The sequence below is a fragment of the Diadema antillarum genome, unplaced genomic scaffold (genome assembly GCF_040938485.1).
Source record: "Diadema antillarum isolate AM-2024a unplaced genomic scaffold, OU_Dant_1.0 seq00000188_RagTag, whole genome shotgun sequence".
Classification (NCBI taxonomy): domain Eukaryota; kingdom Metazoa; phylum Echinodermata; class Echinoidea; order Diadematoida; family Diadematidae; genus Diadema; species Diadema antillarum.
In genome coordinates, this window is record NW_027271252.1 from 114,789 (window position 1) to 137,132 (window position 22,344).

The 22,344-nt window shown below is 40.7% G+C and overlaps 1 protein-coding gene across 1 annotated transcript in view; it reads left to right on the top strand.

Moving 5' to 3' along the window:
- Positions 1-22,344, top strand: part of LOC139728638 (dynein axonemal heavy chain 8-like) — a 130,319-nt gene that overhangs the window by 24,042 nt on the left and 83,933 nt on the right. The window contains exons 15-31 of the mRNA XM_071639576.1: positions 138-257; positions 3,167-3,302; positions 5,251-5,438; positions 6,044-6,241; positions 6,971-7,090; positions 7,849-8,023; positions 8,762-8,945; positions 9,517-9,613; positions 10,359-10,614; positions 11,481-11,677; positions 12,368-12,494; positions 15,478-15,713; positions 17,324-17,428; positions 18,062-18,175; positions 19,113-19,175; positions 20,132-20,370; positions 21,627-21,867. Of these exons, the coding sequence (XP_071495677.1) occupies positions 138-257; positions 3,167-3,302; positions 5,251-5,438; positions 6,044-6,241; positions 6,971-7,090; positions 7,849-8,023; positions 8,762-8,945; positions 9,517-9,613; positions 10,359-10,614; positions 11,481-11,677; positions 12,368-12,494; positions 15,478-15,713; positions 17,324-17,428; positions 18,062-18,175; positions 19,113-19,175; positions 20,132-20,370; positions 21,627-21,867 (2,796 nt within the window). The remainder of the gene's footprint in view (positions 1-137; positions 258-3,166; positions 3,303-5,250; positions 5,439-6,043; positions 6,242-6,970; positions 7,091-7,848; positions 8,024-8,761; positions 8,946-9,516; positions 9,614-10,358; positions 10,615-11,480; positions 11,678-12,367; positions 12,495-15,477; positions 15,714-17,323; positions 17,429-18,061; positions 18,176-19,112; positions 19,176-20,131; positions 20,371-21,626; positions 21,868-22,344) is intronic.

Genomic DNA, 22,344 nt, shown 5'->3' on the forward strand with positions numbered 1-22,344 from the left:
TTTGTGGACAGGTAGCCGTTATAGACAGGGTCAATAACATGGCTTTTCGCTTGAGGGGAATTGTGTTTAGTGGTCGCATACGACAGGTGGTCGCTATAGACGGGTTTGACTATATTGCATATATATTTTTATTTTAGCTGTACAACAGGCACAAGGATGATCCCCCAATTCCAAGGGACATGCCCCCTGTGGCAGGCAAAATCTCCTGGGCTAGACAGCTCTTCAGGAAGATTCAGGAACCCATGGACATCATCAAGGTAATCAGCTTTTTTTATGCCTCTGCCACGAAGTGGTGCCGGAGGCATTATGTTTTCGGGTTGTCCGTCCGTCCGCATTCGTTTACGCGATAACTTGAGTAATATTGACTGGAATTTTACCAAACTTGGTCCAAGTATAAAGTATGATAGGGCAATTACTTGATTAGATTTTCGGTGAAATCGGCCAAAGACCAAAGGTCAAAGGTCAAGGTCAAATCATGACATTGTATCTGTTTACGCGATAACTCAAGACTGGATCAAGCAAATTTCACCAAACTTTGTCCAAGGATGATGTATAGTGGGACAATTACTTGATTAATTTTTGAGTGAAATCAGACAGAGGTCAAAGGTCAAGGTCAAATCCTAAAATTTATGTTTACGTGATAACTCAAAACTGGATGAAGCAGCTTTCACCAAACTTGGTCCAAGGATGATGGATGATGGGGCAATTAGTTGAGTAGATTTTAGTGACATTGGCAAGAGGTCAAAGGTCAAAAGGTCAAGGTCAAATGCTAAAAATGTTGCTATTTCCCCATATCCATGCAATGCCTAAAGGTGTTTTCGTGAAACTTACTGTAGACATGTACTACTGCATAAAGATTCTCCAGAGAGTTTCATGTTATAAGGTCAAAGGTCAAAAGGTCAAAGATTAGGTGAAAATGTTACAATTTCACTTAATTCTCACAAATGGTTCAATGTATCTTCATGGAACTTGGTACATACACATGCGCTGACTGGCAGGGATTATCTAGGGAATTTAGGGGTCAGAGGTCAATAGTCAGGGGGTCAAAGGTCAAGGTCAACTCGTCAAGATTCTACTATTTCCCTCATATACTAGTATATGCAATGTTTGCATTATTATTTTTAAAACTTAATATACATGTATTACCTAATGGAGATTCTCTTGGAAATTTCCTGCCAGAAGGTCAAAGATCAAAGGTTAAGGGTCAAGGTCAGGTTTAAATGCAAAAAAAAATCTATTTTATACTGTAATTACACTCTTTCTTCATAACTTACTTTCTTCATAAATTACTCAATGCATAAACTTATAAAAGGGTCAGTCAGAAGTCAAGTAAAAATCCTCAATTCCCCAAATACATGTACCTGCATTCTTTAATAGGCAATTATAGCAAACGTAGTTCAAGGAAAGTGAACATTCAAGATATTTCTGACAAACCTGTCATTTCATTATTTTGCCAGTTATGTGAAGCTGTCATCACACATTGTGAAGGCATTATACTATATACCTATTGGGAGAATCATGCATTATAGCGGAGGCATCAGTTGCCATAGCAAAATTTCTAGTTTTTTTCATTTTTTGATCTCAAAACCAGCTAGAAATAGAATGATAGTCTGAATGAGTGATATCCAATGTCATGCAAGTAGTGATTTGTGTTTTGTTTGTTCAATTTTATGAAGATGTTTATCTTTAGCTGATGTTTATATATCTTAATTGAATATTTATATATATATTTTTTTTTTCTGGAATGTCTGTGTGTTTGTGTGTGAAACTTAACAATTATCTCCTTTTTTCTGTAGAAAAAGTTTTACATTATGGAACAAGTTTGTGTGTTTGATTTAAATTGATGTGCTGTAAAAGTGGAAATTTTCGCGGTGTTCAAATTTTCGCGCATTTCGCGCAACCAGAAACTAGCGCGAAAATAAAAGCACGCAAATATTTTTGCTTGCCATATGTGCCTGTGCGTGATGTCTTGATTCCGCGGAATTAAAAACACGCGAAACTCTTCCGACCCGGCCAAGCGCAAAAAATTAGTCACGTGAAAATATCCACTTTTACAGTATCAGTTTGGTACTTGGAGAGCAATTGTGCAATTACTTTTTTATCTATTATGTGACGTGTAATATGCTGCGGTACAGTTACTGTGTGCTTGATATACTTACATGTATTACGTTATACGTATGGAAGATAGTGAAAAAAAATTATCAGGACAGTTATCCCTTACAGGTATCCCCTAGCTAAATACTGGTAAATGATAAGGTTAGAGTAAAGATTAGGGTTAGGGTTAGGTTTAGGGTTAGAATTTTTGGATTAGGGTTAAGTGTGGGTTTGGGATTAGAATTAAGGTTGTGGTCAGAGGAAGGTCTAGGGTAATTGTTCAGGGGATAATTATCCTAGAACCGAAAAAACGAGAGAAACAGTTCAGACTATCTGTTCTCCTGTATGTGTGTGTTTGTGTGTCTGGATGTCTTTGTGTGCAACACACCTCATAGTCTGCTGTATCTGATGTTAAAAGACAGCACCTTTTAAATTTTACAGAGTATATTTTTCATATATCAAAGCAGCCTTTACTCAAAGACCCTGTTTACCCCATGGTGGCACCGCGGCCTGTCCCTGGCCTCGATACCTCAATTTTTTTGGTCTAAATGCGCACGGGCCCAATTGTGGTACCAAAAGCGGGACTAGCCCAAGGCCCACCTTTTGTTAATGTAAACTCAAGTGGACCCAAATGTGCGGCCAAACCCCATGGGCTGTACTGCAGAGATTGCTAAAAAAAAAGAATGTTTACATGTATGGAGAGTGCCACTTCGATGAAGAAAAGAACATGCAAAAGGAATCTTAAATTCCGGGTGCAGCTCGACAATTTAGTATAAATGCATGAAAAGGCATGGCCTAATACCCCAATGTAGGCGGAACGTGGACCGGCCCGGCACTGTAAATGGGATTGTTTTCACAATAACCAGTTCGATACTAAATTCCGAAATCCCCGTAGACTTACAAATACGCAGGTCACCAGGTTCCCGTAGTGAACAAGTTAAGAAAAAACAAACAAACAAAAGTGAGCAAAACCAAAGAACCAGAAAAAAACAGTAAGACAAAAGAGTTCGAGACACAAATAGTAGATGCACAACTTTCATGATACCATGCAATATATCATAAAATATTACAGGAAGTACCTGCAGTTATGAAGAGCAATGACGCGAAGAAAATCGTGCGGAACTACAACCGCACGGCGACAGTCCTGATGGAGTTTGAGATCCGATACCACAGGGCTTGGGTGGACCAGATAGAAGCTGTCAGATCTGGTGAGTTTTTTTTGGCAGCCATTCATGTTAACCAGTTTAAGACTAGTCAGAAGTATACACTGTACTTGGGCAGGTGTCTACGGCAAGGTTCCATAACATTCGCTCCTGTGACGATTGCTCGCATGAAATATCTTCATGCTAAGTCAAACATAAATCACATCCACAAACATAACCCTATTAAACCCTAATCCTAGTCCTCACGTCAAACTAAACCTAAAACCTTGTCACAACCTTAACCATAGTCCTTGGAGAACATAAGACTGCAGCAATTGTCGCTGGAGCAAATGTTATGTCACCCTTCAATAAACATATGTTATGGCAAGATTAGCTGGTCGAGGAAGGGCACAGTGTGAGGTGCTGTAGTCTATCAGGTGGAATGATATGTTTATTTTACACTTTCCCCTTTAAAGCTTGTGTAGAGCAGTGATATTATCTCATCTCATGCTTTGAATTGAACACAACAGTTGATTTGACTTCATCTTAAGAATTCCTTTAAGTGCCCAGGTACGTAGCGTAACTTTGATAAACTTTATCAACAACATTCAGTGTATAATCCGTACTTGACCCTGACCTAGTCCTAGATTAGCAAGCCTACTTACTTGTAGTAGTGTGCGTCAGTCCAACAGGAAGGCCATGGTGTGACACACACACAAGAAAAGAGATTAGGGGGGATTAGGTAATCTTGATTCACTGACAGTTGTACCATTTGGCGAAGAAGGCACTCCCATGTGCTTGCCAATCAGTAAACAAAGTGCAATATAAAGTGTTGATGGTTCATCTGCTTCTCATGCAAACTTTCACCCTTGCAAATTATCATTTGGAGTCTTCAGTGACATATAGATACACAAGTAAGTGGAACGTTAATCGGCATTTTTCACCCGTTTAGTGGCTTACCTGACTAATGACACAAATTGAATGTCGCTGAAACTGAGTTGACATCTCCTCGAAGATGTAAAACAACTCACGGTAAAATGCTCTGGTCCTTGGCCAGGTTCAAGGCAGGATGCTTTGTTTGGAAAGGCAATGTCAGTAATGAGTCATGTACAAGATATGTTTGGAAAGGCAATGTCATTAATGAGTCATGTACAAGATATGAACTAAATTTCCTGTTTTTTTTTTCTCTCTCTATCTGGCAACATTCAGTACAGTTGACATTCGTTCATCTGAGTCAACATAATCTTAGACCCCCCCCCCCAAAAAAAAAGCAAAACAAACAAACAAAGAAACACGCAACAAGGTTTCGAGTTCAGTTGGACTTGATCGTTTGCCTCCAGTAAATCAGTATTCTCTTTCAAGTTGATAAATGAGACATCTGGTGCCTGAAACATTAAACTCCAAAATCAACCATAAGTTCAATTCAGCTAGTCTTAGAGATATCTTTTTGATCAATTAGCCATCAGAACTGTTTCACTAAGCCATTTGGAAATAGTATCTTGTGCCCACCATGTCACATTCTAGAATACATTGTGAATGTCTATGCTTCCTCCCCAAGTAGATCTGATCTGAATCCATCTCCACTTTGGGTTCATTGTTTGGCCTGATATAATGATAATAATAATGATAATAATAATAATGATAATAATAATAGTTGCAATTTGAGTTGTGCACAATCCATTAAATGAAATGTTCAAGGCGCACTCAAAACATTGAAGGACAAAGATAACAGAAAGATGTGGGAAAAGACCAAATATCATGAAACAAATAAGTTTTCATGATATAGTTCCCATGTAAGTGAAACGGCCCTCTGGCTCCAACAAACCACGAAATTGGGAACCATGGATTCATGCGATCCATCCTTATTGACTCCTGGGAGGCTTTTCATCAACGAGTTCGTCGGAGGTTTTCACCGACAAATTTGCTATCAGCCAATCAGACGCAAGGATTTTAGTAGCTTTTAACAGTTGTCAGTGTAAATCACTGACAAAAAGTTTCATGAAACGGTCCCCAGGTCTCAGAGCTACTCTGCTGATCCGCCACCCAGAGACGGGCCAGCTGATGGTGAACTTTGACCCCATGCTGTACCAGGTCATCAGGGAGTCGGTCTGCATGGTCAAGCTGGGGCTGGACGTTCCCGAGGCGGCCCTGATCATCGTCATGGGCCAGGACCAGCTCAAGGCTAACGTCAACTCTCTGAAGGTACAGTCTTTGTTTGTTTTCATTTTCTGTCTGACAAGATGGCTGGATAGCCCATATTCAGAGCTGGTCTTCCATTGGGTCCTGTTATAGTACAGTTTGTACTTGGGACAGACTTCTTATCCAGGTTTTTTGCACCCTGCTCTTTGTGATGAAGGAATGAAGCGGGATCTTTTACGTGCATCACGGAACTCCTGAATTCTGCCTCCGAGGATTTAGGAATAATTTGTGCTCACTGATCAATATGGATGTATCACATATGCATACCTGCCAACTGTTCAGTTTTAATCTGAATATTCAGATTTTTCACGGAAAGAAAATGCGTTAATTTCAGTGTGTTCTGATTTTTTGGAAATACCTGTTAATAGTAAAATATATGAAATTTATGAAAGTTCAGATCGTTAAATAACTTTTCTTTGTTTGTTCAGTTTTATTAGAAGTCTCAGGGTTGGCAGGTATGCATAGGTATAGAATCTCCGTGATTTGATGTGCTGATATTGGCAGCCCTGTAGATGGATTATTACTATCGATAACATGACACTTGAGAAACAGTGAGAAGGTATACGTTGTAGCACCATTATCTATGGCATATAATCCTACCTCTGTAGGCAATCCTGGAGGAGAACGCTGCAGCGAGAGCACAGATCAGTCCCATCTTCCAGCAGTTGATGGCGCCGCACACGCGCAAGGTGGACATCGCCATCCAGCCGGGGCTGACCATGCTCACCTGGACCTCCCTCAACCTGGAGGCCTACTTCAGCAACATGCGGGCTGCCCTCACGGACCTCTCCCTCCTCATCAAGCAGGTATGAGGTTTATCCTACTCCTTAATCTACCTGGAATCTCGTATCTCTGGTGTCCTAGGCCGTGTTCGAGCGCTCAAGAGGGAACAAAAGCGAACCGTGTCTTTCTGTGCCAGTTTTGGAGCGTTCGAGTGCTCTGTTGAGAAAGCGTACCTCATGAGATATTCTTAGAGGGAGTCATGCATTTTGTAGCAAGAGGGTCATTCACCTGGTGTGCTTAAATTACTTACGGATGTCCCGAACAAAGAGAATGAACTCTTTGCATTATGTCGTATGTGCATGTTACGCGCGTTCTTCACATGGAAACCTTTGTTACGCTTTTTGTACCCTTTTGGAGCACATCTAGTGGTCAACTTCCATTGCACATGTCTTTCTTTATCTGTCATCCATCATGTGTAAAATGCTACATCTCTTAGCAATTTTAGCAAGAAATAGTGAAGCAATAGAATTAAGCCTATGACACAAACAATACATGTATGTGCAAACTCAAATTAGAGTACACTTCACATGAGGCATTCCTAGAAGCTCTGATATGGCTGCTTGGAATGGCTACGTGGTGTTTGACTGTCCCAGTCATGTAGCAGGCCAGAAATGGGACAATGTGTGTGCTACCCAAGGTATACTGGAATTACCATAGCAAAAAGTTCTGGGATGATAGATATGTACTAAATCAAAGTAGAATTGAGGTGCCACTGTATCAAAATTTGAATAAGTTCCCAACATGTATTGCAGGTGAATGACATTCGCGAAGCCCGCATAGACTCTGGCTTGTCCACCATCGCCAACACCACGCTGGTGGAGCTGCCCCAGAGTAATGCCTGGACTGCTGAGGAATTCATTGTTAAGACCCAGGTAAAGTGATAACGGTTGTCATTACATTGATTTAAAGCTGCATATATATGCTCATTGATGTTGTAATTGAAATGTCATTGCAGCTGTAATTGATGAAGGTGCATTGATTGTATGGGCTTATTGAAGTGCGCACTCAGTGCGATATCATGAGACTTCATGTAGTTTTAAACTTTGCTTTACAAGGATGTTCTCTCGGTAGCACAATCAATGTGACCACCTTGGCAAATTGCCAGAGATTTACAGCATTGAAACTCTTTTTACACCCGCAGGAAGAGTTTTCAGGTGTCGTAAAGAATAATTTTGTTCTCAAGCCTGCTGTTCCATCATGCTACTCATTGAATAAGGTTTCATTTTCTCATCCAAAGCAGAGACATCACAATGGAAGTTGTATTTAGTGTTGCAAGGTTTGCTCTTCTGTTTGGAGGTGTTTGCCTTTATGTGAAGGACTTCATGTTCTATGATACTTTCAATGTGTGGATGACTTCATCATCTATGATACTTTCAACATGTGAACGACTTCATGTTCTATTATACTTATTGTACTTTCAATGTTGTCTCACAAAGAGTAAACTTTGTATTATATGAACGATATATGTACACAACATTGTACTGCTGTATTACATAATCTGCCAAGACATAGTCGAGCATTAATGGCGTGATGGTAAAAAGAAGACAGTTGAACAAATCTGTGAGTACTGGACTAGTATCTGTGGAATGATTTGTGTAATTTTGTGGTTTCCTGAATGCACCGTACACAGTACTGCTGTGAGCAGAAGGCGTTTGTCCTGGACAAAGTCAGCATGCGTGTGGAGGAGGCTGTGACGGAGCTGGTGGATCTTTTCGTGGAGCAGGCACAGCGTGTCTCCGCCCACCTCAGGCCGCCCAACGCAGACGCCAAGGACGATTTGGCTTCGGACGAAGGTCAGTCTACATGTATACTCACCCTGCTACATACAGGAGCTGGAAAATTGTCTTTAATTACATCCATAGGAATTTGCCAAATCTGGGAGGCAGGGGGTTACTATGTACCTACTATGGGTAATTATGTTCTCAGGTGTAAAAAAGGTGCTGTAAAATTTGACATTGAGTAACCACAAGAGGATATAATTGTAATATTTCTCTAGATTCAATAATGGAAAAAAAATTCTCATCAAGAGTTTAACGAATATATAACATGTATTTTGTTGTTACCACTGTTGCAATTGTCTGTGTTGTTGGTACTACAGAGATTTAAAAAAGAAATCAAACTTATTTCATCTGAGTGGAACCAGCTCTTTTCGTATATTCCCTTTATCACTCCAGAATGTGAGATACAAATGTAAGTATCAGAAAAAGTTAAGTAGGTATTGGTTTCAATAAAATTTTCAGGGCAAGATACACTGTAGAAGAATGATGTAGATCAAAGTTGGAATCGTAAGTTGCAAGACAATGAGTTTAATTTGAAGGTGTAAGTCAGCATTCATCAACATCGATTTCTGGGTGTTACAATTGCAAGTCACAAGTCAAAGTTTGAAGTCTGAGATAAAGTTCAACTAACATAGTTAACCCGTTGAGGACGAGTCCCGAGTATACTCGGGCAAGTGTCTATGGGAAATGCGTGTTGTAGCAAAATCAGCCCGTCCGTAATGGGTTAAGCTATTAATTCTCTAACACCCTCCATGCTGTGAACAGCCAAGAGCGATTTGGGTGAATCCGAGCTGAGCCTGTCCACCCTGGAGAGCCTCGAGGAGGAGCAGCTCCTACAGGAGGAGTGCCAGGAACTGGTGCTTCACTTCAACCACCGCATCCTGGAGGCGTTGCTACGGGCAACCCGCAACGCGCTGGACTCCATCAAGAAGCGCGTCTTCTTCTCGACGTAAGTCCAATCCCCGCAAACTCCTACCGCTGTGCAAGGGCTGTTTTACATACATGTTCAAAAACAAAGTCATTACCTCATTTTGAGCAATCTGGAATTTCTGTTTGTGTTCTTTCTTTTTTTTTTCTTTAAATTGTGGAAGTGGACACCTTTAATTCCTTTATCTGGGTGATTAGGTAAACCTGTTTATGATATGTTGTTGGCAAGATATCTTGGTTGCAATGTGGTGTGGGAACATGTGGCACTTTTGAATGTTGCCAGGTTGGAAATGCCACCATTGAACATCTCCTGTCATAGCTGTGTGTATGTGTGTGTTTTATGATGGCTCCTCTTTACAACCTTCAAAACATTTTGTGGATAAGGTCCAAGACCTTTAGACTGAAAAAAGTTGATGGAATCAATGAATCAAACCCCCCAAACGAAATGCTAAATAGTTTAGAAGGGGGAGAGAGTGAGAGAGATAAAGGGTAAGAGAGGGAAATGAATAGTGAGAGAGAACAAGAGGCAATGAAATAGAAATGATATTTGAACATCATTGTGACTGACAATATTCTTTTTATATATCACACAGACCTATGGGCAGAGGAGGCTATGGAAGGAAGGCCAGATTCAGGGACAGGAAGAATCCATTCTTCAAAATCAGTGTGGCTCTGGCAATCCCTAATGTGGTAAGGATTTGTGAGATGTCTCCTTTGGGTCTTTTTCCAGAACTTCTGAGAAAATGGTTGTTTTGTTTTGCTTTTCTCTGGGGAGGGGCATTGCTTAACTATTAATTGCACTTGTGAAGGCTGAAGACTGCTAATATCTTATCATATTGTGTTCTGTGTCCAAAAATCCCTCATAAATTCAGTTGAAAAGAAAGGTCAAGATATGCCACTGCACTTGTTCTGTATGTTTTCTATGAGTTCCCCCCCCCCCCCAATTTGCTACTTTGGTATGCAGTTATGTGTTTGCAGTTGCAAGATGTCTGGTGGTTAACATTCCTGAAGGAAAACTAAACAAAATTAAAACTAATCGAATGATATCATCACAATTTCAAGAGAATGTTTGTGTGTAGGGCATTTGGAATGAAATCTTCACCTCATGTCATATGCATATGTGGTTTCTGCTATTATTAGTGTGTTGTGAGAAATTATGAATCCTTAAAATTTCTTGACTTTCTATTTTTTATGAAACCTGCACCGCACTGTCTGTCCTATTTGACTTAATTTATTAAAGTTAACTTCAACATGGTGTGAAATTTGCATTTTAACCCTTTCTGTACCTTTGACTATGGACAATGTTTACAGCACTTTGGAGGTTTCAGTGCCAATTGGCACTCAAAAGCAGGCACAGGGTTAAATGAAGCCCTTGAAAGAACTCAATTGGGTCTTCACATCCATGTCAATCAATTATTGCCTGTTTCTGTCACAGGTGCTGCAGCCGAGTCTGGACGATGTCCAGCAGGCGCTGAACAAGGCCACAGCCTGTGTCCTGGAGGTCAGCCGCGGGGTGGCCCAGTGGGGTCAGAAGCGCTTCAAGCCGGCCGTCCAGCCGTCGGTCACCTTCGAGGAGCCCGGCAGGCACAGGGCAGCACCCCCATCAGGTGGGCAAGCACTGATTCTTGGGATTATGAACTGGTCTGCCAAGTCTCCCATATTCTGCAGCCGGAGGCTTCCTACAAACTTCAGTACATCCTCATGTCCACAGGAGATACCAATCTCCTTGATTCAGTAAATTACTTTTACCACATAGGTGCACATGATACACAGGTATCTTCCTGACTGCTCTTCAGAATCTCCCTTATTTTAATGACTGAATGTTGACAGTCTTGTGTTAAGCGTAGAATATATCTGGAAATCATGATATTCTTCCATTTATGTCGGATTTCCTTATACTGTAAAAGGGGAAATTTTCATGCGTTTTGCGCAGCAAGAAACCAGCGTCAAAGTATTGAAAGAGCATGTGAATATTTTTGCTTGCCTTATGTTCCAGTAGTTGATGTCTTGATTCCGCGGAATTAAAAACACTTGAAACTCTTCTTACCCTGCCGAGCGTGAAAAATTAGTCGCGCGAAAATATTCACTTTTACAAAGAAAAAAATAAGAAAATAAAAACACGTAACAAAGTAAATTGTTTGCTTTTGTGGGTTCAGACAGGAGATTTCTTTTTTCTTTTCAAATGTTAGAAATGGCTCTTCAGTGTTGTGTATTTATTTAGTACTTGGGCATTCCCACAATAGTAGCCCCTTTTTTCCGTAAGATATAATGTCCATTCTAAAAATGTAGCCATTTTGGTTGGTTTTATCTGAGAAACGTATTTCAAACAGTACATGGAAAAATCAATTGATTTCATAATTTTTTTTCAATTAAAAGTGAAGACTCTTCAACCAATGAAAATTTACTTCCTATGAGTACATAGGATGTACTCAGTATGTCGCAGGATTGGAAGTCATTAGAGTAGCAGTGTAAATTGATGAGCATCCAGTGGTCCATGTAATGTTGATATGCCTGCTGGTAACCAATCTCACTGGTATCACTCCACGCTGGCCAGCAGCACCACCACTGGAGCCAATCCCACCCCAGAAGCTTAAGAACTACTACAAGAGCATCGCGGACCACAAAGACATCCAGAAGCTGCAGATGATGCTGAGCAATGCCATCAGCCAGGCCAGGCCCAAGATCCAAGAGTCCCTGGAGGTTTTCTCTGGCTACCAGTTCCTCTGGGAGGGCGACAGGGACGAATGTGTTAAGGTCAGTCTAGATTAATTAGCAAAGGGTTTTTCTCGTGCTTTAGATTTGTGTGTAGCAGAATTCATTGGCACCTGAAAAGCCTGCCTAAATGATGATAGAGTGCACTGTGAAAATTTCTGCCGGCCTTTTGTAGCATTTGCAGCCTACTTACAATAAGTTTGTCTCTCACAGATTGTGAAAGAAGGATGAACTCTTATCTTTGGCTCCTTCTTCTGATGCTTCATGCTTTTGTGGCTCTTAATTCAGGAATTTTTAAAATATTTTTTTAAAGGATATAACTGTTTACAATCATGATATTTACATGTTGATGAGCACGTATGGTTCTCAGAAAGGCTATCAATAGCAATAGAAAAAAAAGTAGAAACAGCTTGAGGGAAGATATGTTGTAAGAGTAAGTATTTACAAATGCATAAATATTGAAACTATATTTACTGTCTCCAGTCATGTTTATACATTGTGAATTCATTTCAGTAGCCATCACCATTACCCCCAGGACCAGTCTCCCCACCCCATATACTAGTTGGTGATACGGTTACCGTAAAGATTAAGGTTAGGGTTAGGGTTAGAATTTTGGTTAGGGTCAGGATTAGGTTCAGAGTAAAGATTAGGGTTAAGGTCAGAGGAAGGGTCTGTGGTAATTGTCCGATCGGTAATTGTCCTAGAACAATTTGTCATAAATGCTTCCCACAGACATTCATCTCCACGGAGCCCATCCTGTCTGAGTGGAAGCAGGAGATTCTCAGCTACCAGGAGCTGGAGTGCCAGATAGAGGAGATTAATCCCACCATTCAGGTTGGGGCCATTCAGCTCTACACAGGTGAGTGAAGAAATGAGGCACAGGGATGCCCAGGGGAGTGGGATGGGTTTCCTTCCTACTGCAGAAAAAAAAAATAGATATAAGACCACAGACAGACTTTAAAAAAAAACAAAACAGAACTTTAAAAGTTTCAATAATATCAATAAAAAAATGTGAAAGTTTTTGAAGGTTCAAATTTTAAATGGTCCTGATCAGGAACAAGCCTATATGCTCATTTCATGAGGTGATGTAATCAGTTTCATAGACACTCAAGCTTTCCCAAAGGTTTGTATGAAAATTATTTTATTTGTCCATACTTCGGATCTCTGAATTGGCCTGTTAAAATTTGTATTTGAGATGTCATGACTTGACAGGAGGATGTAATTCAATTTTCTTGAATCTACTTAAAAAAAGAAGAGGATACTCCGGGGACATTTCTTCGTAAGCTGATGGGAGACTTGTTGGTCAAAGGCTTTGTTTATTAATTGTCCCATTTTTTAAACGTTTCAATACCCGCTATCAACATGCATTCGCAAACGCCTTTCTGACTATGTTTCTTGAGTTTTTGCATTTATCAACTCTGTCATTAGTTGAATGGGAGGCCTTGTCACTGTGCAGCTCCATTGTGCTGTTTTCCCCGAGGAGCGGAGATGTGTAGTTGCCAGTGGTTAGCGTGGGCAGGTCTGAGCTATAAATGCATTTCAAACAACTTTGAGTTTATCAACTCTGCAGAAACCTGTTTCTGGCTCGAATACCTTTGCGATGTTTGTTTGTTTGTTTTTTTGACGCTTCAGAAACATGTTTTTATCCCTATAATCAACACAGCTTTGAACAACTGCCCAAAACTCCCTGAAAGTGGATAAATGCACCCAAAATATGTTTATAATCTTTCAGAACATCTCCCAATGACAGATGAAAAGGGTATCACCCAGTGATTTGCTTTGTCAGAGGAACAATTGCACAATTTTGCAGAATATAGACTGCTTCATCCAAATGCAGTTAAATATGGAAGCATTAAAGGACGAGTCCACCTTCATATACATAAGGATTGAGAGAATGCAGCAATATTAGTAGAACACATCAGTGAAAGTTTGAGAAAAATTGGACAATCCGTTCAAAAGTTACGAATATTTTAAGTATCTGCGCAGTCACTGCTGGAAGGGAAGACTACTACAGTGTATGATGTCACATGCGTACAACTACCGTGTATATAAGGAAAATAAAAAAAGAATTTCACAAAACTTTACTTTTTGAATAAAGTGCACAGTTCTTCGACTTGCTACTGACATATGTTAAGGGTAATATTATTCCCCCTGCCTTCTGAAAGAGAGTAGTCGAGTGTTCTTTTGTTATATGTGACCCGCGACAACGGTTTCAGGCAAAAGTCGCAAGAGCAAATTCCCTCCGAGGCGGGTACAAAGATTTTGACCATTATTTTTGTCGATTTAGGTTTTTTGCAGAAATCAAATCTTTGATATGTTTTCTACATCTACACTAAATTTCATAGCATAAGACTAAGTTTTTCCTATCGAAAATGGAATTTTAAGCACCCTATGTTGGATCGCACTCGTCAGTTTCGAGCTTCTTTCGAACGCCGCGCCAATATCCTCAGCGTTGCTACGGCGCAGGGTCTCGCATGCGATTGGCTGGTGCGTCGCATACATTTACATAATTCGGCTTTCGGAGACACCAGTTGCAGCGTTTGGGGAATGCTTTGTCCACGCGTGCACGATTACATGCTCCATTGTTCTTGCTATAGTGGTTTATATACGCTCGCTCTGTAGTGCGTGCTCTACGCGTCTTGTACATGTAGTAAAAAATATGACAGCAGACTGACTCAATGGAAGGTAGATGAGAGGAAAGGAGCGGTCACATGTAACCAATTATATTCAAATACTACACGTCAAGATCGCACCAAACTAACGAGTCGTGTTTGTTTGTTTGTTTGTTTGTTTTAATTTAAATAGCACCACCGAGCAAAGCAAGATATGCATGTCTTGTAAAAGCAAAACAAACAGGAAGCGTGACCCTTGCCAGCACTAGCAATTTTCTGCCTTCAAAAGGCACCACAATGAAAACGCGATTTGTAAATGTGTGGATTCGCCACCGCTCCTGTTACATGCACACGGCCATGGCATGTGGATGCCATTGCGTAATGCGTGCACCATAGACATGAACATTGTACATGTACACCATACGTGCAATTATCGTATTCGCCATCTTGAAAGACGTACTGGTAAACAAACCCGAGCGAAATGCATTGTTTTTCGGCTCCATACGCTGAGCTCCGAGGAAGGTGCCCGGGAAATTTGACTCTCTCAGTGAGCCAATCAAAAGGCGATGTGGTTGCTAGAGGCGGAGCTTAACATCGATTTGCACCATCGTACGGATGGGTAATTCTCCCCTCGCATCGCCGCTCGGATATTGTCTTTGAGAAAGAGGTGAATCTTCAAAGCCTGTTTTCTCGCAATTTTGTCAGGCTAACAACTTAAAAAGTGCATTTTATTTCTCTTTCTATGCCCACTTATGGTGCCGAAGAATACAAGTGTTTTATATCTATGCAAAGCTTAGGAAATGGGCAATGAGATTCCGTGAAAAAATGAATTTTCAAAATTCCCGACTTTTGCCTGAAACCGTTGTCGCTGGTCACATATGCAAGAAAAATGGAAATATGTTGAATTTTCTTTATTCTTTCTTTGTATCGTTGTACTCATGTGACATCACAAGCTATAAGTAGTCTTTTCATCCAGCCGTGACTGAGCAGAAACTTCAAAAATTCATAACTTTTTAACGGATTGTCCGATTTTGCTCAAACTCTCACTGATGTGTTCTACTAATATTGCTGCATTCACTCAACCCACATGTCTATGAAGGTGAACTTGTCCTTAAAGGAGCGAATTTTGCCATTTGTAATCAATTGGTGTTGGAAGGGTTAAGTTTGCCTCTGGACACTGCCATGTGAACCTTTCATTAACCCATGCCTTCCCGATGCTACACACACCAGAGCCCATCAAAACAGCACTGACCGTGGAGGCCCGGGCCTGGAAGCTCATCCTGGGACGCAGCCTGAACAAGGAGTACTGTGCCAAGATGGACGACATCTCCAACTTTGTGGCTGAGTACGCCAAGCGCCTTGGCCGCCCCATCAAAGACCTGGACGACGTGCGCAACGCCATGAACGCCCTGGAGATGATCCGACAGCAGGAGATCCGCATCGACATGACCCTTGGCCCCATTGAGGTAACCCCACGCAGATGACAATATTCTTTGATTTTTCAAGTGGATTGAGAATTTGTCTAGTCCGTCCATCATCTTGAAGCATAGAATCAAAATCAAGATCAAGATTTAGAAGGAGAGAGAGAGAGAGAGAGAGAGGGAGAGAGAGAGATATAAACAGAGAGGGAGAGATTGAGGGGAAAAGGGAGATGCTGATAGTTCAATTGCAGGTTTAATTTCTGTTTTACGTGCAAGTAAGAGAAAATTACTATTTATTTGTATAAAGAAGGAAAGACCGCAAGATGTCACAGCAGTTTAGCTACTAGTACACGTGTATCAATGAATTATCACTTTGTCGTCTTTGAGCCATTGTGTTTACTCTCAGAGTTCTATATCTTCATAAGATATGAAAGTACTCAATGATCTTTATAATTATTTTAAGCAGCTTTCTGTGGTATGGCAAAAGATGGCAAAGTTTGTTTGTTTTTTATCAGTCGGGTACAATGTACAAATACACTTCTCAATCGCCTGACGTAATTTCAAGATATCTTTAAGTTGAGTATAAAAATGGATATAGAATATGGGCTCTGTGTTGGACTTTCATTGGCCCTGTCAGGAAATGGATAGAGAGCTATCTGCTGTGATAATCTGTAGCACAGTCATATGTGACACTGCACCTCAAAACAAACAAAAAGTCGCCAGACATGAATTTTTAGTTAAGACCATATTCTGAAAAAGCAGACTTTAAGCTTTAAAATGATGTATAACTCAAATCAAATGGACTCTCCTAACATACCTAAATATTGGAAAGAAAGCACAAACTCAGGAAAAGTGTGAAGTGAGAAAAGAGGCTCTGAAGTACAGTGTCTATTCAAGCGCTTAATCTTTACCAAGCCGTACTGGCTGTGCAATGAATGGGACAAAAGACAGGAAGTAAACCACCAGAATAACAACAATGAAGGGATTATCAGATTAAACTGAAATTAAGCATGCCTCATTAACACATTCTGTCCATAATTAATGCCAACTTTCAAAGCAGTAGCCCTATCCTTTCAAAAGTTATTAGAGTTGAAAGTGAAGAGGGTGGACAAGGTCTTTCAGAAATGAAAAAGGGATTCTGAAGACACACCTAATCACACTATTCTACCAAAAATGTTCGAGATAAACTGCTAAAAAAACACACTTTCCTGCCCGTTTTATGATACCAAATTTTTGCATAATGTAAAAGAAGACCCGCTCTTTCAGAAGATATGAAAAAGTCAAGTTCGGCTAGGTTGACCCATTTCACTTATTTTCAGTCCTCACGCAAAATCAGTGTGTGCGACTTTTTGTTCGTTTTGAGGTGCACGGTCACATATTGCTTCTTTTCTTTCCTTGGAAAGTACAGTGTGTCCGGTCGATAACATTTGTAGGTTACTTTTAGTCACCCTGGGCAAACCACGAGGGGTCTGCATCTTTCCTAAAGTGCATGCCAGTTTCCTTGTGCATGTTCTTCAGTGCAGTATGGGTATATAATTTTATGTATCCTTCACTTGGCATGGAGTGAAGTGGGGTCTTTTACTTGTATGAATGGTGACTCTTTCACATGTAGTCCCTTCATTATTTGATGCCCCATCTCCTTGGTTGGCCAATAGGAAGCTTATGCCATGCTTCAGAAGTTCCAGGTTGCTGTGCCTAAGGAGGAGGCTGATCGGGTGGACACCCTGAGGTACTCCTTCCAGAAACTCAGCAGACAAGCGGTGAGCATTGTCCAGCCTACGCCCACATGGCAAAATGCACATTGGCTGCAGCTCTATTAAGGATGGTACCTGAAGCCCGCCATGCACTATACGTTTTTCGGTCGCACGACTGACAAACACGACTGATCCAAAATAAATCACAATAGCCTCAGAATAGATATGCGTATTTATTTCACATCCAAAGTCATGTGACCGAAGGTCGTACAGTGTGCAATGGGTTTAAGTAAATGGCAGTGGTTTAATCTAAGCCTTTGACTAATAAACCACAGATTTAATGATGACATGACAGTTTTAAACTGCCATGTAGCATTAGGAGAAGAGATCACGACTTTTCACAGCTGCAAATAACAGGATTTGGAGGTGAAAAACGACTTATTGAGGCTAAAATTGAATTTACAATCATCGACAGATTGCTTTTGTTTATCGGTTTGTTGCAAATGTTATTAGGGTCAGCATGTATGAAATGCTTTAATAACTCCAGAATCTTCAAGCAGCCTATGTGATTTTAGACTTGGCCCTGACCTGTTTGGGTTTAGGTGAAGCCTGGATTACCAAACGGTGATAACTGAATTATCAGTGAATGCTCGCTAAATGCATTATACTCTCAGGAATTTTTCTCTGTCCACTTTACAGTCTTCTGTCCAAGCCAACCTGGTCAAGATCCAGCCGACGTTCAAGGCTGAGCTCCTGAACGCCGTGGAGACTTTCACCTTCGACAACACCTTCTTCACGGGGGACTACGAAGATGTGGGTACCATTAATATTATTTCCCTTCATTTGCCTTGATAATTTGGTGACACGACATTTCCGATTGCGACAGTTGCTCCAATCTTATTTTCTCCAAGGACTTAGGGTTAGGGTTAGAATTGTGATAGTGATAGGGTTGTAGATTTAGTTTGATGTGAGGATTATGATGAGGGTTGCGGTTATATTTGTGAGTAGAATTTATGTTTGGCTTAGCATGCAGTTATTTCGCAGGAGCAAATGTCATGGAACTGATAATTCATCAGAAAAGAGACATTGACAAGATGAGGCACAAGGATAAACATGAAGCTCTCCTCTAGAATTTATTGTACTTGATTACCATCAGAATTCCACGATTCTCTAATGATCACACATACATTGTAGCACTTACAAGATTTCTCTCTGTCTAATGCATATTCACCAATTCTATTTGCTTAGGAAGACTGTTTCTGCTTTGTCAGCCTTTTCATGAGGCAGCGAATCCAAATTCAACCAAAATGTTCATTTTACACTGTAGTTCAAGAATGGCATCAACGAAAATATCAGAAATTTTCTGTCCTGTCTTTTGAGAAGGGGCGTCCAAGGCGTGGCTGTTCATTTTTCTCAGTGAAAATAAAGTGTGTATTTTGATATTTACTTACACTTATGCCAACAAAAAGTGCAGACTGCCTTTTTAACCCATTGCTTGGAGGAACCAGCTTTCTCAGGTAGTACCCCTATTTAGGATTACAATGGCTATTACAGAAGTGAAAGACTAATGGAGGCAGTTTGAATGTGTGCAAACCATGCTCTCTGTGAAGGATTACTTGCTGTTAGTGACCTCCATATCATACAGAAATCACTCTCCTGTAAGCAGCATGTGTTGATTTAACTGTTACAAGTATGTCGCATGATATAAGTTGTGTCTTTTCTTGTCTGTGTTTATATATGATTGCCACAGAATGGTCCCATGGTACAAGGCATATCACCTGAAGAAGCCAATGTCAGGCTCCAAGTTTTCCAGGTAATTAGACGGCACATTTTGTTATTGATGTTATTCCAGGAGCAAGTTAAACTCATTTCCAACGAGAGAAGCACTCTGAAAGCGCAGACCTTCGCCAAGCATGCAAATCATTTTCACCACTGATCTTGTTCTTCCATAGAGATATCAGTGATTTCTACCCATACGTACATGTACTTATAGCATTGTGTGCTGAAAGTTGCCTGATTTCCCAATATAGAAGCCTTTGTTACGTCATAAACCCTCAGCTGCACGACACGCCTCACCCCAGCAGAAACTAGAGCACGCCCTTTAGTGCGCGCAGGCAAACCTCAAATACGCGCAGCCTGAACTCCCAAGTTCATTGACCCTACCTGCCAAAATATCAAAAATCCTTCATAAATTCCCCCAAAATTCTGGGATCAATACCAAAAGTTAATCGTTTTTTACTTGTGTCATTCTCAACCTTTCATGCAAGTTTCATCCCAATTCGTTAACTACTTTTTGAGTTATTTTGCACACGGACAAACTAACTAACTAACTAACGAACGAATGAATGAACGAACGAACACGCAAACCAACGGTAACGAAAACATAACCTCCTCCCTTGGCGGAGGTAATGAGGCAGTTATGGGAAAAATCTTGCATTCTAAATTTCACTTATATCCTCACATCCCTTCCTAATCCTTTGTGTGTAGTTTAATTTTAAAACTAACCTCTTTTACTTGTTTTACAAATGCTTTAATATCAAGGAGGGATTCTGCTCATGCAATCCTTTAGCTGCGACTCACTTTGTGTTGAAATGAAATTCTTCATCATTTTGGTTGAAAGCAAGAGAACCATGGAAGATCATTTGAGCCAAGAAAATCATCCCTGTAATGCATTTTTGCATAGACTTTGTTCATCTTCTCCTGACCTAGCAAGAAAAAAAGGAAGTTAAGGAATGCATGGATCTTATAATACATTACACTGTCCTCTAGACTCGGTTTGATGATCTGTGGCGGCGCTTCAACACCTACTCGGCCGGGGAGCAGCTGTTCGGTCTGCCTGTCACCGACTACCCCAGCCTCGTCAAGACCAAGAAGGAGCTCAACCTGCTGCAGAAGCTCTATGGCCTCTACAACGATGTCATCGACCGCGTCAACGGCTACTACGACATCCTCTGGAGCGAGGTGGACATTGACAAGATCAACCAGGAGCTCATTGACTTCCAAAACAGGTGTGCATTCCAACGGCCCAGCTCTGAGGAAAATTGGAGTGATGCCATGGATTAGACTCTCGAATTGCAGGGAACATCATGGCATTTCATTATCTTGTACCATTAAAGATGATTTTTGTTTTTGTATATGAGGTGGTTTTATTTTGTGGAGGGGGATGGATGGTAGAGGAGAAGGCATTCTTGCTAGGAGTTTTCTCAATCATCAGAATGTTTATCATACCCAAGGCACCCAAAGTTTGTGATTATTGCTATACAACTTCCACATATTATTATTATTCAGGCCTACCAGTTTGAATACTGTAAAACATGATATATTCGCGGCACGAAATTTTCGCGAATTGGAGCCGACAGCCTTTTTCGCGGCAAGAAATTTTCGCGAATTGCCTCTTGCGTTCAATGCATATAATGTAGATAAGAAATTTCGCGTGCATTTTAATTTCGCGAATCTTGGCGCTCGCGAAATTCGCGAAATTAAAATGCACGCGAACATTTCTCGTTTTACAGTATTGAAAATGAGCCGTGGAGTGTCGTGGCCAAGTGGACAGAGTGCTTGTCTCTGAATCACAAGAGTGTGGGTTTGAGCCCTTGACATGTTTGCCTTTCACCAAGGCACTTCTTCCATATTGTTACTCTCCAACCAGAAGTACAGAATAGATGGGTACCCAGAAGGATGAGAATTGTTATGTTGGTTGATCAGCATGTGGTCACCTTTAAATGGTGACTGGCTGGAGTGTGCTACCGAGGGAGTAGAGAGTGAGCACAGTCAAAGCTTGTTGGAAATAATGCATCCAGTCACTGGGGTAAAAACAGATTGTAAAGCACATTAAAATTCTTAACAAGTCTGAAGTGCATTGTATGAAAACCAGCTATTATTATTATTATTATTATTGTTTGTGAATGCTGTATACTGTATATGGCAGATATTTTGTAGTGTTTTTGTATTTGTGAATTTCGCGAGTTAGATCTTATTCTCGAATTTAAAAACGTGCGAAAATATTAACTCTCATTCCGACATAAATGTGACGTGTACGCATACATTTCTCCTTCCGGTACAGTACTCCACGATAGTGAATTCAACCACTTTAATAATTATGTGAAATTGTTGGGGAGTCCCGATTTGTGAAGAATTAAATTCCCTAAGTGTATATCATGTATGCAGGAAATCAAGCAAATTAGATGATAATTCTTGCGACAAGAGAAAAAACAAAGGAGAAAGAGACCGAAAGATCCTCGCGTTGTCTTGATTCATCACCCAGGTGCCGCAAGCTGCCAAAGGGCCTGAAGGAGTGGCAGGCCTTCCTGGACCTGAAGAAGACCATCGACGACTTCAATGAGACGTGCCCACTCCTGGAGCTCATGGCCAACAGGGCCATGAAGGAACGGCACTGGGACCGCATCACGGGCGTCACCGGCCACCGCTTCGACATCGATTCGGACTCCTTTAGCATGCGCAACATCATGGAGGCGCCCCTGCTCGCTCACAAGGAGGATATTGAGGTTGGTGACTGACATGTTTCTGATGTTGCTTGATGAGTTTTTAATATGTTGATTTTCCAGAACAAAAGGAATACTTGGTCATGTGCGGACTAGCAGTACAGTTTGACTGGTTTGATGAATGTTAACCTTCATAATTGTTTTTGGCATCTTTGTTCATGCTATTAGTCTGATATTTCATGCAAATTTACACTGGAATACTGCAGTCTGCATCACATAGGAGAAAAGGAAGGAACCCTACAAGAGTTGCATACACATTCAGCCCTTTTGATATCACTGAATTGCAACATCAGAGACTTTTCTTACTATTTTGGTGACATTTTTAACTTGCAACACGTCGGCACTTGCAGGGCCTATGTTGGGGTGGAAATATGACGAGAGAAAGATTTAACAAATGCACCAACACACATACAAATAAAAAGCGATAACTCCCTCTAGTGTTAAGGGACTAGTTTAAATGATCTCTTGGAGGTATTGTTT